Source organism: Mirounga leonina, unplaced genomic scaffold (genome assembly GCF_011800145.1).
Source record: "Mirounga leonina isolate KUSES-001 unplaced genomic scaffold, KU_Mleo_1.0 Mir_153, whole genome shotgun sequence".
Lineage (NCBI taxonomy): Eukaryota > Metazoa > Chordata > Mammalia > Carnivora > Phocidae > Mirounga > Mirounga leonina.
The window spans coordinates 31,681,093-31,693,591 of record NW_023270387.1 but is presented as its reverse complement, the minus strand read 5'-3'; the positions used below and the strand labels follow the sequence as shown (position 1 = coordinate 31,693,591).

The window sequence follows — 12,499 nt, the reverse complement described above, 5'->3', positions numbered from 1 at the left end:
TAAAACAAAGACAGGCAAACAAAGTGACCTCATTCCAGACTCATTCTTAAAGTTCTGTGTGAAAATCAATGAAACACAGAGTGGTCTACCTTATGTCTGACACTTTAGGACTTCATAACAGTACCAGATCAATACTAGTCCTAACTGATGAGTGAGATGAGAGCTACTATATTCTGTATGCTTGGGCTTTGCTAATTTCAGGGAAGAAATAGAAATCTCACAGACAGTTGTCTGATCACTCTTCCCATAGCCAGTATGGGACTAGACTTGCACGGAGATATTGACTATGCTGCAAAGTAAAATCAGTAGCAGAATAAAATTCAGTTTATTCTGGAAACCTGTATATGATAGTGTAACAAAATAGTGTTGACCTTAAAGGATAAATTGAGAATGAGACTAGAAAAAAGAGAACAGAAACATTGATGTATCAGTAAAATACTGACCCATCTAAATTATGCACTTAGGTTAGGAAGTCAAGTTTGGTCAATTCTCCTTCAACTAAAGACGTGTCACCATAAACTGCCAATGGCTTTTTTTTTTTTAATCATTTGTGGGTCACCTATAGAAGATTCTCTTGATTCTGGATTAATGATCACAGAAAAGGTGAATAATGCCATGAACAAATGAGGTTGATGGGTCATGTATATTATCAGAAAGGTGATTCTGATATTTCAAAGGGAGATATTGCATTTCATATCTAGATATGGTAGATGAAAGACAGTCATAAAAGAATGCGCTCTCAGAATAATTCTGTGGTTTATTTAGAAAACTAATTCCTAATAATTTCATAGTTGTTACTATACCATGAAACCATTTTATTTTGACACACTTGCCAAATTTTGCAGAATAAGGATTAGTTTTACAGGCAGAATAGTAGAATAAAAGAACACTTGATAAGAGTCAGGTGCCCAAGGCTCTTCTCTATCTCCTCACTTAACTCGCCCTTGAACAAGTCACCTACACCTTTTAGCCCTCAGTTTTCTCAACTGCTGTAGGAATTGGTTAACCGATGATTTGTTCTGTCTTTCCACACTAAAATCGATATATTATGCAGCGATTTTTTTTTAAAAAGATTTTATTTATTTATTTGATAGAGAGAGAGCGAGAGCAGGGGGAACAGCAGAGGGAGAGGGACAAGCAGAATCTGTGCTGAGTGTGGAACCTGATGAGGGGCTTGATTCCACGACCCTGAGATCATGAGTTAGGCCAAAATCAAGAGTCAGATGTTCAACTGACTTAGCCACCCAGACACTCTGCAATGATTTTTTTTAATACTATTTACTACTTCAACATATCACATTGTATTATAGCTAGTTGTCTACTGCTAATATTGCATTGTGAGTTTCTCAAAGGTATAATTGATCTCTTATCTTACAGCCTGTGCAGCTCAGATATGATGGATTTTATCTCTTGTAACAACTCCAGTCAACTGAAGCTCTGTGTTGAGTAGAATGAATAGGTTGGGTCAAAGCTCAGGCATATTAACTATGAGTAAAGAAGGGTGTAATTTCAAAGGTGCCAAGTATTTGCAATTTCCCATTTAGACAAAATAGATACTCTAACAAATGATAAGTGAGTGAATGAATAATTTTATAATGGTGCATGTGCCATGAGCTCTCATAAAATAAAATATGTAGCTGTTATAAAGTTTTATTATTCTGGAGATTTCTTAGTGGTTATGCCATTGCTAACTGTTTACAAAGCACATATTAATGCATGAATGAACAAAATTTTTCCTGACTAGTTCTATCATCTGTATGTAACGTCAATGAGAAATAATTTAAGAAGCATAAGCTCAGTGAAAGATAGTTAAGATTATTCCATTACTAGATAATGGTGTAATTTACTCTAAAGAAAAATTTATTCTCTATCTTGATTATTATCTTTTTACATCACTGTATTTTTAACACAAAATTTTAGAAGATGTAATATCTTCTATTTCTATTTTTTTATGCTAACGTGCATTGAGAAAAAGCCCAAGTCAATATAGAATAGAAAAGAAAATACAGGGATAGCTGGGTAGCTTAGAAGGTAGAGCATGCAACTCTTGTTCTCAGGGTTGTAAGTTTGAGCCCCACATTAGGGAGTAGAGTTTACTATTTTTTTTTTCAATTTTATTTATTTTTTATTTATTTATTTATTTATTTATGTATTTGAGAGAAAGAGAGAATGAGAGAGGGGAGATGGGGGAGAGGGAGAATCCCAAGCAGACTCCACACTCAGTACAGAGCCCCATGTGGGGCTCAATCTCATGACCCTGAGATCATGACTCAAGCCAAACGCTCAACCAATTGAGCCACTCAGGCATCCCTAGAGTTTACTTTAAAAAAGAAAGATACAAACATTAAAGTAGAGAAAAAATAGACATTTTACAGTTTACAAAGAGATGTATGCCAACTCCTTGATATTTATTCCAAAGAGCACCATTGCCCAGAATAGGCACATATGCTCCAGGAGACCACAGACAACATCAGTGTGGCTTGGAGGGTTCAGAACACAGGACCCCACACTGAGAAGTGTCTTGTGTTTGGTGTAGTGCTCCACTGACACCATTTTGAAATTCTTAATAATTTTTGGACAAGGAGACCTGTATTTTCATATTACAATGGGGCTCATAAATTATGTAACCAGTCCTAGTGGTCAGTTAAGTCTTTATAAAAAAAATAAGATTTAAACAAGCCCTTAACATATGAGACAGAATTTGGAGACTTTGGTAGGTCGCTGAGGAACCACTTGAGGAAAGGTGCAGAGAGTATATTTTCCACTATAGTAAGGGACAGGTAGGTTGAGTCCAGCCTTAAGTACTCATTAAGAAGTTAGGTCACCTTGTAGGCAGTAAGTAAAGATAGCCAGTGAACATTTTGCAATTATAAATAAAATCAGTTTTAAAGAAGGATGAATCTAGCAATGGCATGTTAGATGGGTAATGGTGAGAGACAGACAGAGGATAACATGGAGGATATAAGAAGGTGGCTTGAAAGCTATTATTAGAAACCTAAATTTAGAAGTCAGTGTTCATGGGGGCGCCTGGGTGGCTCAGTTGGTTAAGCGACTGCCTTTGGCTCAGGTCATGATCCTGGAGTCCCAGGATCGAGTCCCGCATCGGGCTCCCTGCTTGGAGGGGAGTCTGCTTCTCCCTCTGACCCTTCTCTCTCTCATGCTCTCTGTCTCTCATTCTCTCTCTCTCAAATAAATAAATAAAACCTTAAAAAAAAAAAAAGAAGTCAGTGTTCATGGGATGATTGTTACAACTATATGAAGCACACAGAAAGAGAAAATATCTTTCTTTGGATCCTGAGTATTTTGCTTAACACACCCATTTCTCTCATTCACATTTACTCCAAACCTAGCTGCAGATATGAGGAAAGCTACTCCACACTCTCTTCTTATGTTTTTTCCATCAAACCTGGATTAAATTAGACATTCAAGTACAGAGTCTATGTATGTATAACCCAAAGTTTAGCATAGCCCAAGAAATAAATAGCTGTTGAATTAATTAGTGATAATTGCACCAAACAATAAAAGGAGAATATATCAGATAATCTTAGCAGGTATATAAGATAAACTTTAGCAACAGTTAGGAAGGAATTACAAGTAAGTTCAAGAAAGTATAGACTGATAAACTATATGACCTTGTCTGTTTCATGCCTATTTTAACCTAGATGCACTAGATTAGTATAGAAATGACACTATAGGCATTTAGAGCTTGTCTTAGTCTATCAAGACTGATGTAACAGAATACCATAGAATGGGTGGTTTATACAAAACAGAAATTTATTTCTCACAGTTCTGGAGGCACTGACAAATTTAGTGTCTGGTGACAGATGACCATCTTTTACTATGTCTTCACATGATAGAAGGGGTAAGAGAACTCTCGGGGGTCTCTTATATAAAGGCACTACTCCCATTCATACTATACATCCCAAATACCTCACCTCCAAATACATCACATTGGGAATTAGATTTCAATATGTGAATTGGGAGTGGGGAAATGGGGTACACATACAATCTATAGCAGAGCCCTTTTATCTTGATCATTTATGTTCATCTTTTTTTTTAAAGATTTATTTATTTATTTATTTATTTATTTAAGAGAGAGAGAGCATGAAGGGGGGAGGGTCAAAGGGAGAAGCAGACTCCCCGCTGAGCAGGGAGCCCAGTGAGGGACTTGATTCTGGCACTCCAGGATCATGGCCTGAGCTGACGGCAGTCGCTTAACCAACCAACTGAGCCACCCAGGCGCCCCATTTATGTTAATCTTAGATAAAGGAATGCCCATTACCTACCACTAGGGAAAAGAGAGTCAATGCACATGTATTCAGATCAGAGACATTTTTTAAGAATTAGGGAACAAACATACCACCTAAGTCTGACATCGACTGACATGTTAGATATTACATTCTCTAGTTCTATATATCTACTTGGGAAAGGAGGAACACTAATGTGATGCACATGGCATTTTGTCATTCATTCATTATTCTTCATATATCCAGTTTTGTAGTTGAGGAAATAAGTACGACTTAACATTTTTATTTTTAAATTTGTTATACTAAAATTTAATTATAACTTTTCCTGTATATTCTTGCTTTGAGCTGCTTCCTAATGTCTAATCTTCATTTTCACCAAGATAGTGGACTGATCCCATGAATTCATGACTTTGTGCTTATAATATTAAGTGATCCAGTTTGGATATCTGGCTATTCTGAGTTCATCAAAAAGTTATCAACTCGTTCCTCTTTAACCTACGTCATCAAGTAAAGCTGTTTCTGCATTTTTCTGAGTACTTAAAAGTACGTTATTAGAATATGTGTTGGAAATTAAATACCCAAAGTCCTAGTAATGGGAGCAGTTGTTACCTATTTTTAGTCTTCAATGAATTGTTGCATGCATTTACTATTTCATCATTATAGACATAAATGTTTTTGTCAAATAGTATTTTGTCTAGTATTTTTTCACTAGTAGCAATTAATTTTTCTATTTCAGAGAGTATGTCCAATTATTTAAGCATGCAAGTTAATATCAGCTTTCTTTAAAAATATATTAAAACCCATGCCATCATGAATGTAAATCCTGTTATATAAAGGTCTAAGGAAAAAAAAAACAGAAAAATAATGTATATGTATGTTATTTCCTTATCATGGTAGGGTACTTGAAACAAATCATCCTCTGGGGAAAAAAAATACTGTACCAGGGAAATCTTTTAAGTATTCAAGAGTTTATGTCAATAACATTAATCATATCTAATAATCCATGTCTCATAGCTGATACCTAGTTTTTTTATGTTAGAAAAAATTTTTAAAATCACATCTCACAGAATTTATATGCTATGTTACTTTTGCTTTGTAGAGAAGAATGGTTTGTATGTCTGTTAGGGGCTGGGGATGCTGGAAATGCCCTATGTGAGCCTCTTGAGAAAGTTAAATAAACCCTAAATGAGGGCACAGAAACAGCCATCCCCAGCAGGCTTCTCACAGAGTCATTCAGCATGAGTCCTATTTACAAGAATACTCAATTTAAGCTATCTTGTTGTTTGGATGATTCATTCCGCAAAGATTCTCAGAGTGCTTAGTATGTGCACAGCATTCTGCTAAATCCTGCTTTAAAAAGAAAAGCTTTAAGAATATTTTACACTTGGGGCGCCTGGGTGGTTCAGTCGTTAAGCGTCTGCCTTCAGCTCAGGTCATGATCCCAGGGTCCTGGGATCGAGCCCCGCATCGGGCTCCCTGCTCCGCGGGAAGTCTGCTTCTCTCTCTCCCACTCCCCCTGCCTGTGTTCCCTCTCTCGTTGTCTCTCTCTCTGTCAAAAAAAAAAAAAAAAAAAAAAAAGAATATTTTACACTTTTGAAGAATTTCCCAGTAGTTCATGTATGTATGTACTTTGTTTCACTTGATTTCCCTCATGAAAGAGATAGTGCAGTTATTATCCCAATAAAGTGACTTTCCCAGAGTTGCAAGGTTAGGAAGTCACTAAACTAAGGCTAGAATTCAGGTTTTCTTATTCTGAGTGCAGTAGTTTCCTTATAGGAGCGGATACCTATATATATATACAAAATAAAACTAAGTACTTATCAGAAAAATTACTATATCTATGGAAAACATTGATAGACACTTGTCAAAGGAGTGAATACCAATTAAAGAAAGATTTGTCTTGGCTAAGAGTGTGATTATAGTGCCCTATTAACAGATAGCATTTATCAAACCCTCACTATGTGCCAGATATTGCTATGGGCTTTACTTGCATTATCACATTGCAGCTGTGAGAGAAGTTTTGCATGGTAGAGTAATTTTCCCAAATTAAAAATTTAATAAGTGGTAGAGCAAGAATTCACACAATTCTGTGTCTTTCTAAAATCTGTATATACTCTTTAAGTACCTTTTTTCCACTGTCTTTTTCCATGATCTTTTCTTATTTCCCATCCTAACTTCTTTGAAAGAAAAAAAATGAGGGGAATGAGGAGGTATGTCAGGCACAGAGAAGGAAGGAAACAAGTCATTTCATGCATTCATCAGCTCACCCAGTGATCATTGGCTACATTAGCACCAAGCTCAGCTCTGGGACTATCCATAGTAGACCTTGGGGGTGACTTCCAAGAACATCAAGTGCTAGTTCAGAGACATGAGCATAACTAAACAGTGGCAGAGCTAATGAAGTCTAGCCCAGAAAGTCCAGAAAGACTTTACCAAGGAGAAGGCCTTCGAGCTGTCTAAAAGTATCTTCTCAAGCAAAGAAAGGAGAAAGAGCATCTGCAACAGAACAACAGGCAGAATTATGGGAAGTAGTCCCATGGATGAGAAAAGGTGAGAGTAAAGCTGTAGAAGCACAGGATTCTGTCATAGGAGGTGGCATCATGTTCTGAAGAGCCTTCTGTGTTGAAGTGAGGAGATTGGACTTAATCCACAAGGTAATAGGAGCCAGCACACACTTTGAACAGCAAAGTTATATGTGCTTCCATTTTTAAGAAGTCTTAACTAACAGTCTTATGTGGGATGAGGACATTTAGTCAAAGTGAAAGCCAATAAAGATTTGGACTTGAGTGGAAGGATGACAGTTCCTGTATTATTTCAAAGCATAAATAAAAATTACAATAATCTAGCAACTGCTCTAGTGAGACTATGTGACCAAGAAATGTAAATGATTTAGCCATGTTGCTGCTCTCACAGAGAGTAAACATACAGCCTCTTTCTTTGTTCTTTTTTTTAATTAAAGTGTAGTTGATATACAATGTTACATTAGTTTCAGGTGTACAATATGGCAATTTGACTAGTCTATGCATTATGTTATGCCCAAAACAAGTGTAACAGCCTCTTTCTTAAAGAGTCTTCATTTATTCAGCCATTCAACAAATATTTATTGAGCTCCTGCTATGTGGCATGCACAATGCTAGGTGCACAATGCTTGGAGCATTATGTTAAGTACTGGTTGTGGGGAAGTTCATTTGAAACAACATGTAACACAGTTTATTCATAAAGCCAGAAAAAGCAGCAAAGAAAAGACAGGATATAAAGTAAGTGTCAAACAAAACAAGAAAAGAGAGAATAACTCCTAAGAGAGAAAAAGTGAAAATGAGGTTTAAGCTTAAGAAAGCAAGCATCTGCTGTAAGTAACCATTTCATTAAAAGTGCACTAAATTGTGGAGGTTCTCTCTCAGGAACTGCATACTGTGGATTGAGATTAAGTATAATGGGTTCCCCATGAATTCTTCTCATTACTTCTCTTGAAAGATCAGTAAATCTACTGAATGGGTAATTTAGGTTTAGTGTTCACAATCCATTCATTTTACTTTTAATCTTCCCTGTCTAGAATTGTAAAAATATAATGTAGGTATAATCCAAAAGAGAAGGGATGAGCCCAAAATGAGACTATTTCAACTCCTCAAATAGTCTTGACATTGACAGAAATGCAATAAACTCTAGACTTTTTATTCCTGATAGATGGTGATGGAGCTTCAGCCAGCTAATAAAGTATTGCACACTATTAATTGCAGGAAACAAGTAAAAGACAGCATAGGAAAGATAATCTATACCTCACCCTCCTGAATTCCTCAAATCTTTATGTGATTTTCAGTGAAGACTCATCTTAATCTCATTAAGCTTTTCTTTTACTATAATTCAACAGAAAGGACAAAGGTTTGAGGACTTTTATCCAGGACAAAAAGAAATCAATAATTTGGGAAGAAAAGGTTCTGGAAAATAAGACAATCAATTATTTAATCACAAGAATGTGATTTTATAAAATAATTTTTCAAAAATGTGAGCCTGGAAAATGACTTTTAATCATTACTTTTTCCACTGTTAAACTACCACCAATCAGTTTGTGATATTAGAAAATAGACAAGCAAATAAAAAAAACAACAAAACAAAAAATACCAAGCACAGTCTTCCATAAGCATATTTCTGGAAATAATAAAAGTCCCTTATGATTTTCTGGACCTATCCTTGGCTTTTCCATTAGACATAGGCCCCATTCTGGGTTCAGAGTGTATGTATTGATTCCTGATTAATTTGAGTACCCTATTAGGAGAGCTTCTTTGAAATCCAAGGGGAAAAAGAAATTTTCACACCTAAGATGGACCCATACTACATAAAGTGATAAAAATATCAAAGCTTATTTATAAGTATTAAATTATGTTGATTTGAAACTGAATTATAGCTTATAATGTTTATAATTTGCTTTTGTATACCCATATTAAATCAAAGAGTTTTAAAGTATAAATTTCCTTTTCAGATTTGAAAGAAGTAAACACTTAGTCCAGTATAGATGAGAAAATGAAATTTAAGAGTACCAATTTATCCCAAGGAAATTAGCAGCGTAGGACATTCTCTGGACAAATATCACATTCTTTGAAATAATTGTTATGACATTTTAATGCATTCTTACCATGAAGCATTCCCTTGTAAATGACTAAACCAGACTATGTCTTAACAATTATTTCATGAGAAAACTTCAATACCTTTAGAAGTTCTTATCATAAGACCAATAGAAAGGAAAAAAAAAACAGAAAAGAAATACCAGAAAAAAGTGGTTTAAAACATAGTATACAGTTAAGCATTTCATTTAAATAAATACACATAATTTGACAGGTAAAAACTTCCAATGACTTCACACACTTTCAATGAACCCTAAGGAAAGAAAAAAGAATCCAAAGAATTTCTAGAAATTCTTCTCACTTTTATGGTTTTTATATAACCCATTAGTCTATATCAAAATAAAGGCAAGCAACTAAACTCAAATAATTATTGGGATACTGCCCTCTAAGGACAAATACACTTTTTTTTTAAGGTAATTCACCTATTCCATCAAAAAATAAAAGATCTCTAATCTGAAGTGCTTCTCTTTGGCTTGCATTAAACATCCTTTCATATACTCAACTACTGTTATAGAGAAGTGTTGAGTTCTTTGAAAATATCGTTTCAAGCTATATGCATCTACACTCATTCCAGCCAATTTTTTTATTGCAACATGAAAACTGAAGAGTGTATTGGAGTTTTGCTATGTTGTTATCTGAAGAAATACCTTATGAGTTGTGAATTCCAGATCTTTGGATGTTCACACACACACACACACACACACACACACATCTGTCTTTCCTGATAGAGTAAATGAAAGCCAAGTTTAAGTAATGAAAGTCTGTACCCGTCATTCTAATGTGTAGGATCATCACTAATCCCATGAACTGATACATCTAAAAGATACTTATTCATCGCCTTAACTGCAGTTGTTCTTCAACTATGTTCTAATCATCATGCTCCCAACAAGAATCAAGTGTTTCAAAACTCCTTTGTGTTTCATAACTACACTGATTAGCAGAAATACAGGCTGACCCTACTCCCTGATGGTGGCGGTTATGGGAGGAATAAATCTTCGTTAAGTAAAGACACATGGCTTTGCACCAGCAATCTTCCACCCAAGCACTCTCACTCTGTTGCCTACAGTGTACTTACAAAAGGAATCATTCAATAAAGCTGCACAAGATAATCTTTGGACTGCTATCTTCTCATAATTAATTTCCACACGTTGCTCTTCCTTTCAAAACTATTGTCTTGCCACAATATAGGCCTGTCTCTGAATGTCAAAGCGATAATTTTGGCTCACTGATTATTTTTCCTATACTTTTAAATATATGAATGTTTATGCATATTTAAATATTTCTTAAATATCTTAGCTGCTGAATCATGATATGAAATATTTAATGTTCAAACTCTTTATTAGCAGTCGTTGAAAACATAACTTCCATGTGTTCCTTAAAATAGGGCATGTTTGATTTCTGTATTGTTGTCATATAAATTGTAAGGACAAAAATGGGCCCTATGACTGAATGTACAAAATTCCCCTTAAACCACCTTGAACTAGGCAGATTTGCAACATTTTAAACTGGCACTTCATCCCTCTTTCAGCAAGCATCCTCTGCAGATTTAATGATCAGGAACATCCTTCTGATGCATGCTGGGAGATATGGCTGCAGGGTACAGACCACAGCAGACAGTGTGTCAGATGAGGCAGAACTTCTGGTTAGGGGTGAGTATGCTAATAGTGCAGTCTGAAGACATGATCACCATAAATTATCATACAAAGGAATTTAAATGCATGGACTTTGAGCACATCAGTACTGTGCATTTTACTTTCAATTTTACAATATATGTCATTTTTGCTTAACCTTTTGCCGTTGAAAAGATCACATGGAAAACTGCTTCTTAGTAACAGACAAAACCGGTAGATCCAACTTCAGGGTCTAAAACACCTTCAGTAGTAAGGGGTCACTTATTGTTTCACCAACTTAATGCCAAACAGAAATTTTAAACAGTGGAGCCACAGATACTTGGACTAAGAGAGAAAATTTGTTTGTGTGTAGATGTGTGTTTTTCAAATGCAAAGCTAGTGGAACCCTTAGGCATTTTTTTTTTTTTTCCCTCCACTAACTTCTAAATTCTGCTTCCCAAAACAGGAAAACTGCATGCCTAATATGGTGGCATTTGCCACTGTTCAGTGACAGGGGTTTTTTAAGTCTGAAAATGTCAAACAGAGTCTGTGCATAAATGACAGTTAAGTGGTTTCCACTATGAACTGGGCTGCCGAATTCTGCAACCCTATAAAGTTACATCTTATTTGAATTAAGTAAATGACTACAGCATTAATTTCTTTTAGCGCATTATTCCCCAGTATGGGAAATGCAGCTCCTAGCATGCATATTCTTTCTATCTCTCTCTCTCCTCCCTTCCTCCCTTCCTCCCTTCCTTGCTTCCTTTCTTTCTTCCTTCCTTCCTTCCCTTCTTCCTCTCTCTCTCCCTTCCTTCTTTTCTCTTCTTTCTTTTAGTTTGAGATACAATATACCTACAGAAAACTCCACAAATTATTTGTGTACAAGTGTATACCTCAATGAAAAATCAAATATGAATATACCATGAAACTAAATTCAAGAACTAGAACACTAACAGAATCTCACCTAGTGCCTCTCCTTTTTTGATTTTAAACAATTACATTTTGAGTGATGTGAGTATTGTATGCTAAGACTCTGCATGATCTCTGCAAATAAAAATTCAATCTATAGCAAAAACTTATATTTTAGATCTATGTGTCTTTTATCTACTTGAAGTGTTTTCCAATCATGACTTTTAAGAATTCATTAATATTATAAAAATCTTGAGTAGGAAACATAAGGCATATAGTAAGCTTCATCATCTCTTTGTTTTAGTTGTATGTATTATCAAAGGTTTGTTGATTTTTGGTAGTGCATCCATCATTGATCCAAGTAAAATATTGTTTTGAAACAAGTGTGCGTCTGAGTGAGTGGCACTTTGTCCTTTTTTTGGTGTGTTCCTATTCAAAAGGTTATTTGAACTTTTCTCCAAATTTATATCAAGTGTGTATCTGTATTATCCTTTTACAAAACATCAACCTTTTAAAGTGCTCATCCTCTCATGATATTCCATTTAGGTAAAAATTCTTCTTTTATGCCTTTTGAAGTTATAAGGCTCATGGAACTGCAAGCTCCATATTGCAGTCAGATTTATGGAAAATTGCTTTCTTCTCTTGCTGTGGTCTGTTTTCGATTATGTGTATTTATTGTGTAGCACTTGCCTAGTAATTTAGAATGATGCTCCTAAAATTGGAGCTTTCCAAATGAATAACACAATTTAGAGGTTGATAACAAGAAACTAGGTATTTTTACAGGGTTGTGAGGGGCAAATTTAAACCAACATTCTGCTTTGTAAGTAAAATTAAACTCAACAGAGTTTAGAACATAATTCAGGTTCAGCTTTTTTGTGTTCTGCTCTTTTAGCCTTTGGCTTTATGCCTGGGAGAAGATAAAATGCATAAATGTCGAAATTACACTCAAAAGAAATTTCAAACAGGTTGCTATTGTCTGAATATTCATGCAACATTCAACTCAAGCTTTCATTCAAAGTGAGTTTGATCAAGTCACCAATGTTCTATTATATAGTTGCTTTACTTATCTAAAATTAGTGAAAATAGCTTGCCTTTTCTGCCTGGTTGGTCTTAG

General features: G+C 35.3%; 1 protein-coding gene across 1 annotated transcript in view; it reads left to right on the top strand.

The window, feature by feature from the left end:
* The window catches only part of CNTN5 (contactin 5), a 603,313-nt gene that overhangs the window by 473,783 nt on the left and 117,031 nt on the right, over positions 1 to 12,499 (top strand). Inside the window, exon 14 of the mRNA XM_035009452.1 lies at positions 10,395 to 10,515. Within this exon, the coding sequence (XP_034865343.1) occupies positions 10,395 to 10,515 (121 nt within the window). The remainder of the gene's footprint in view (positions 1 to 10,394; positions 10,516 to 12,499) is intronic.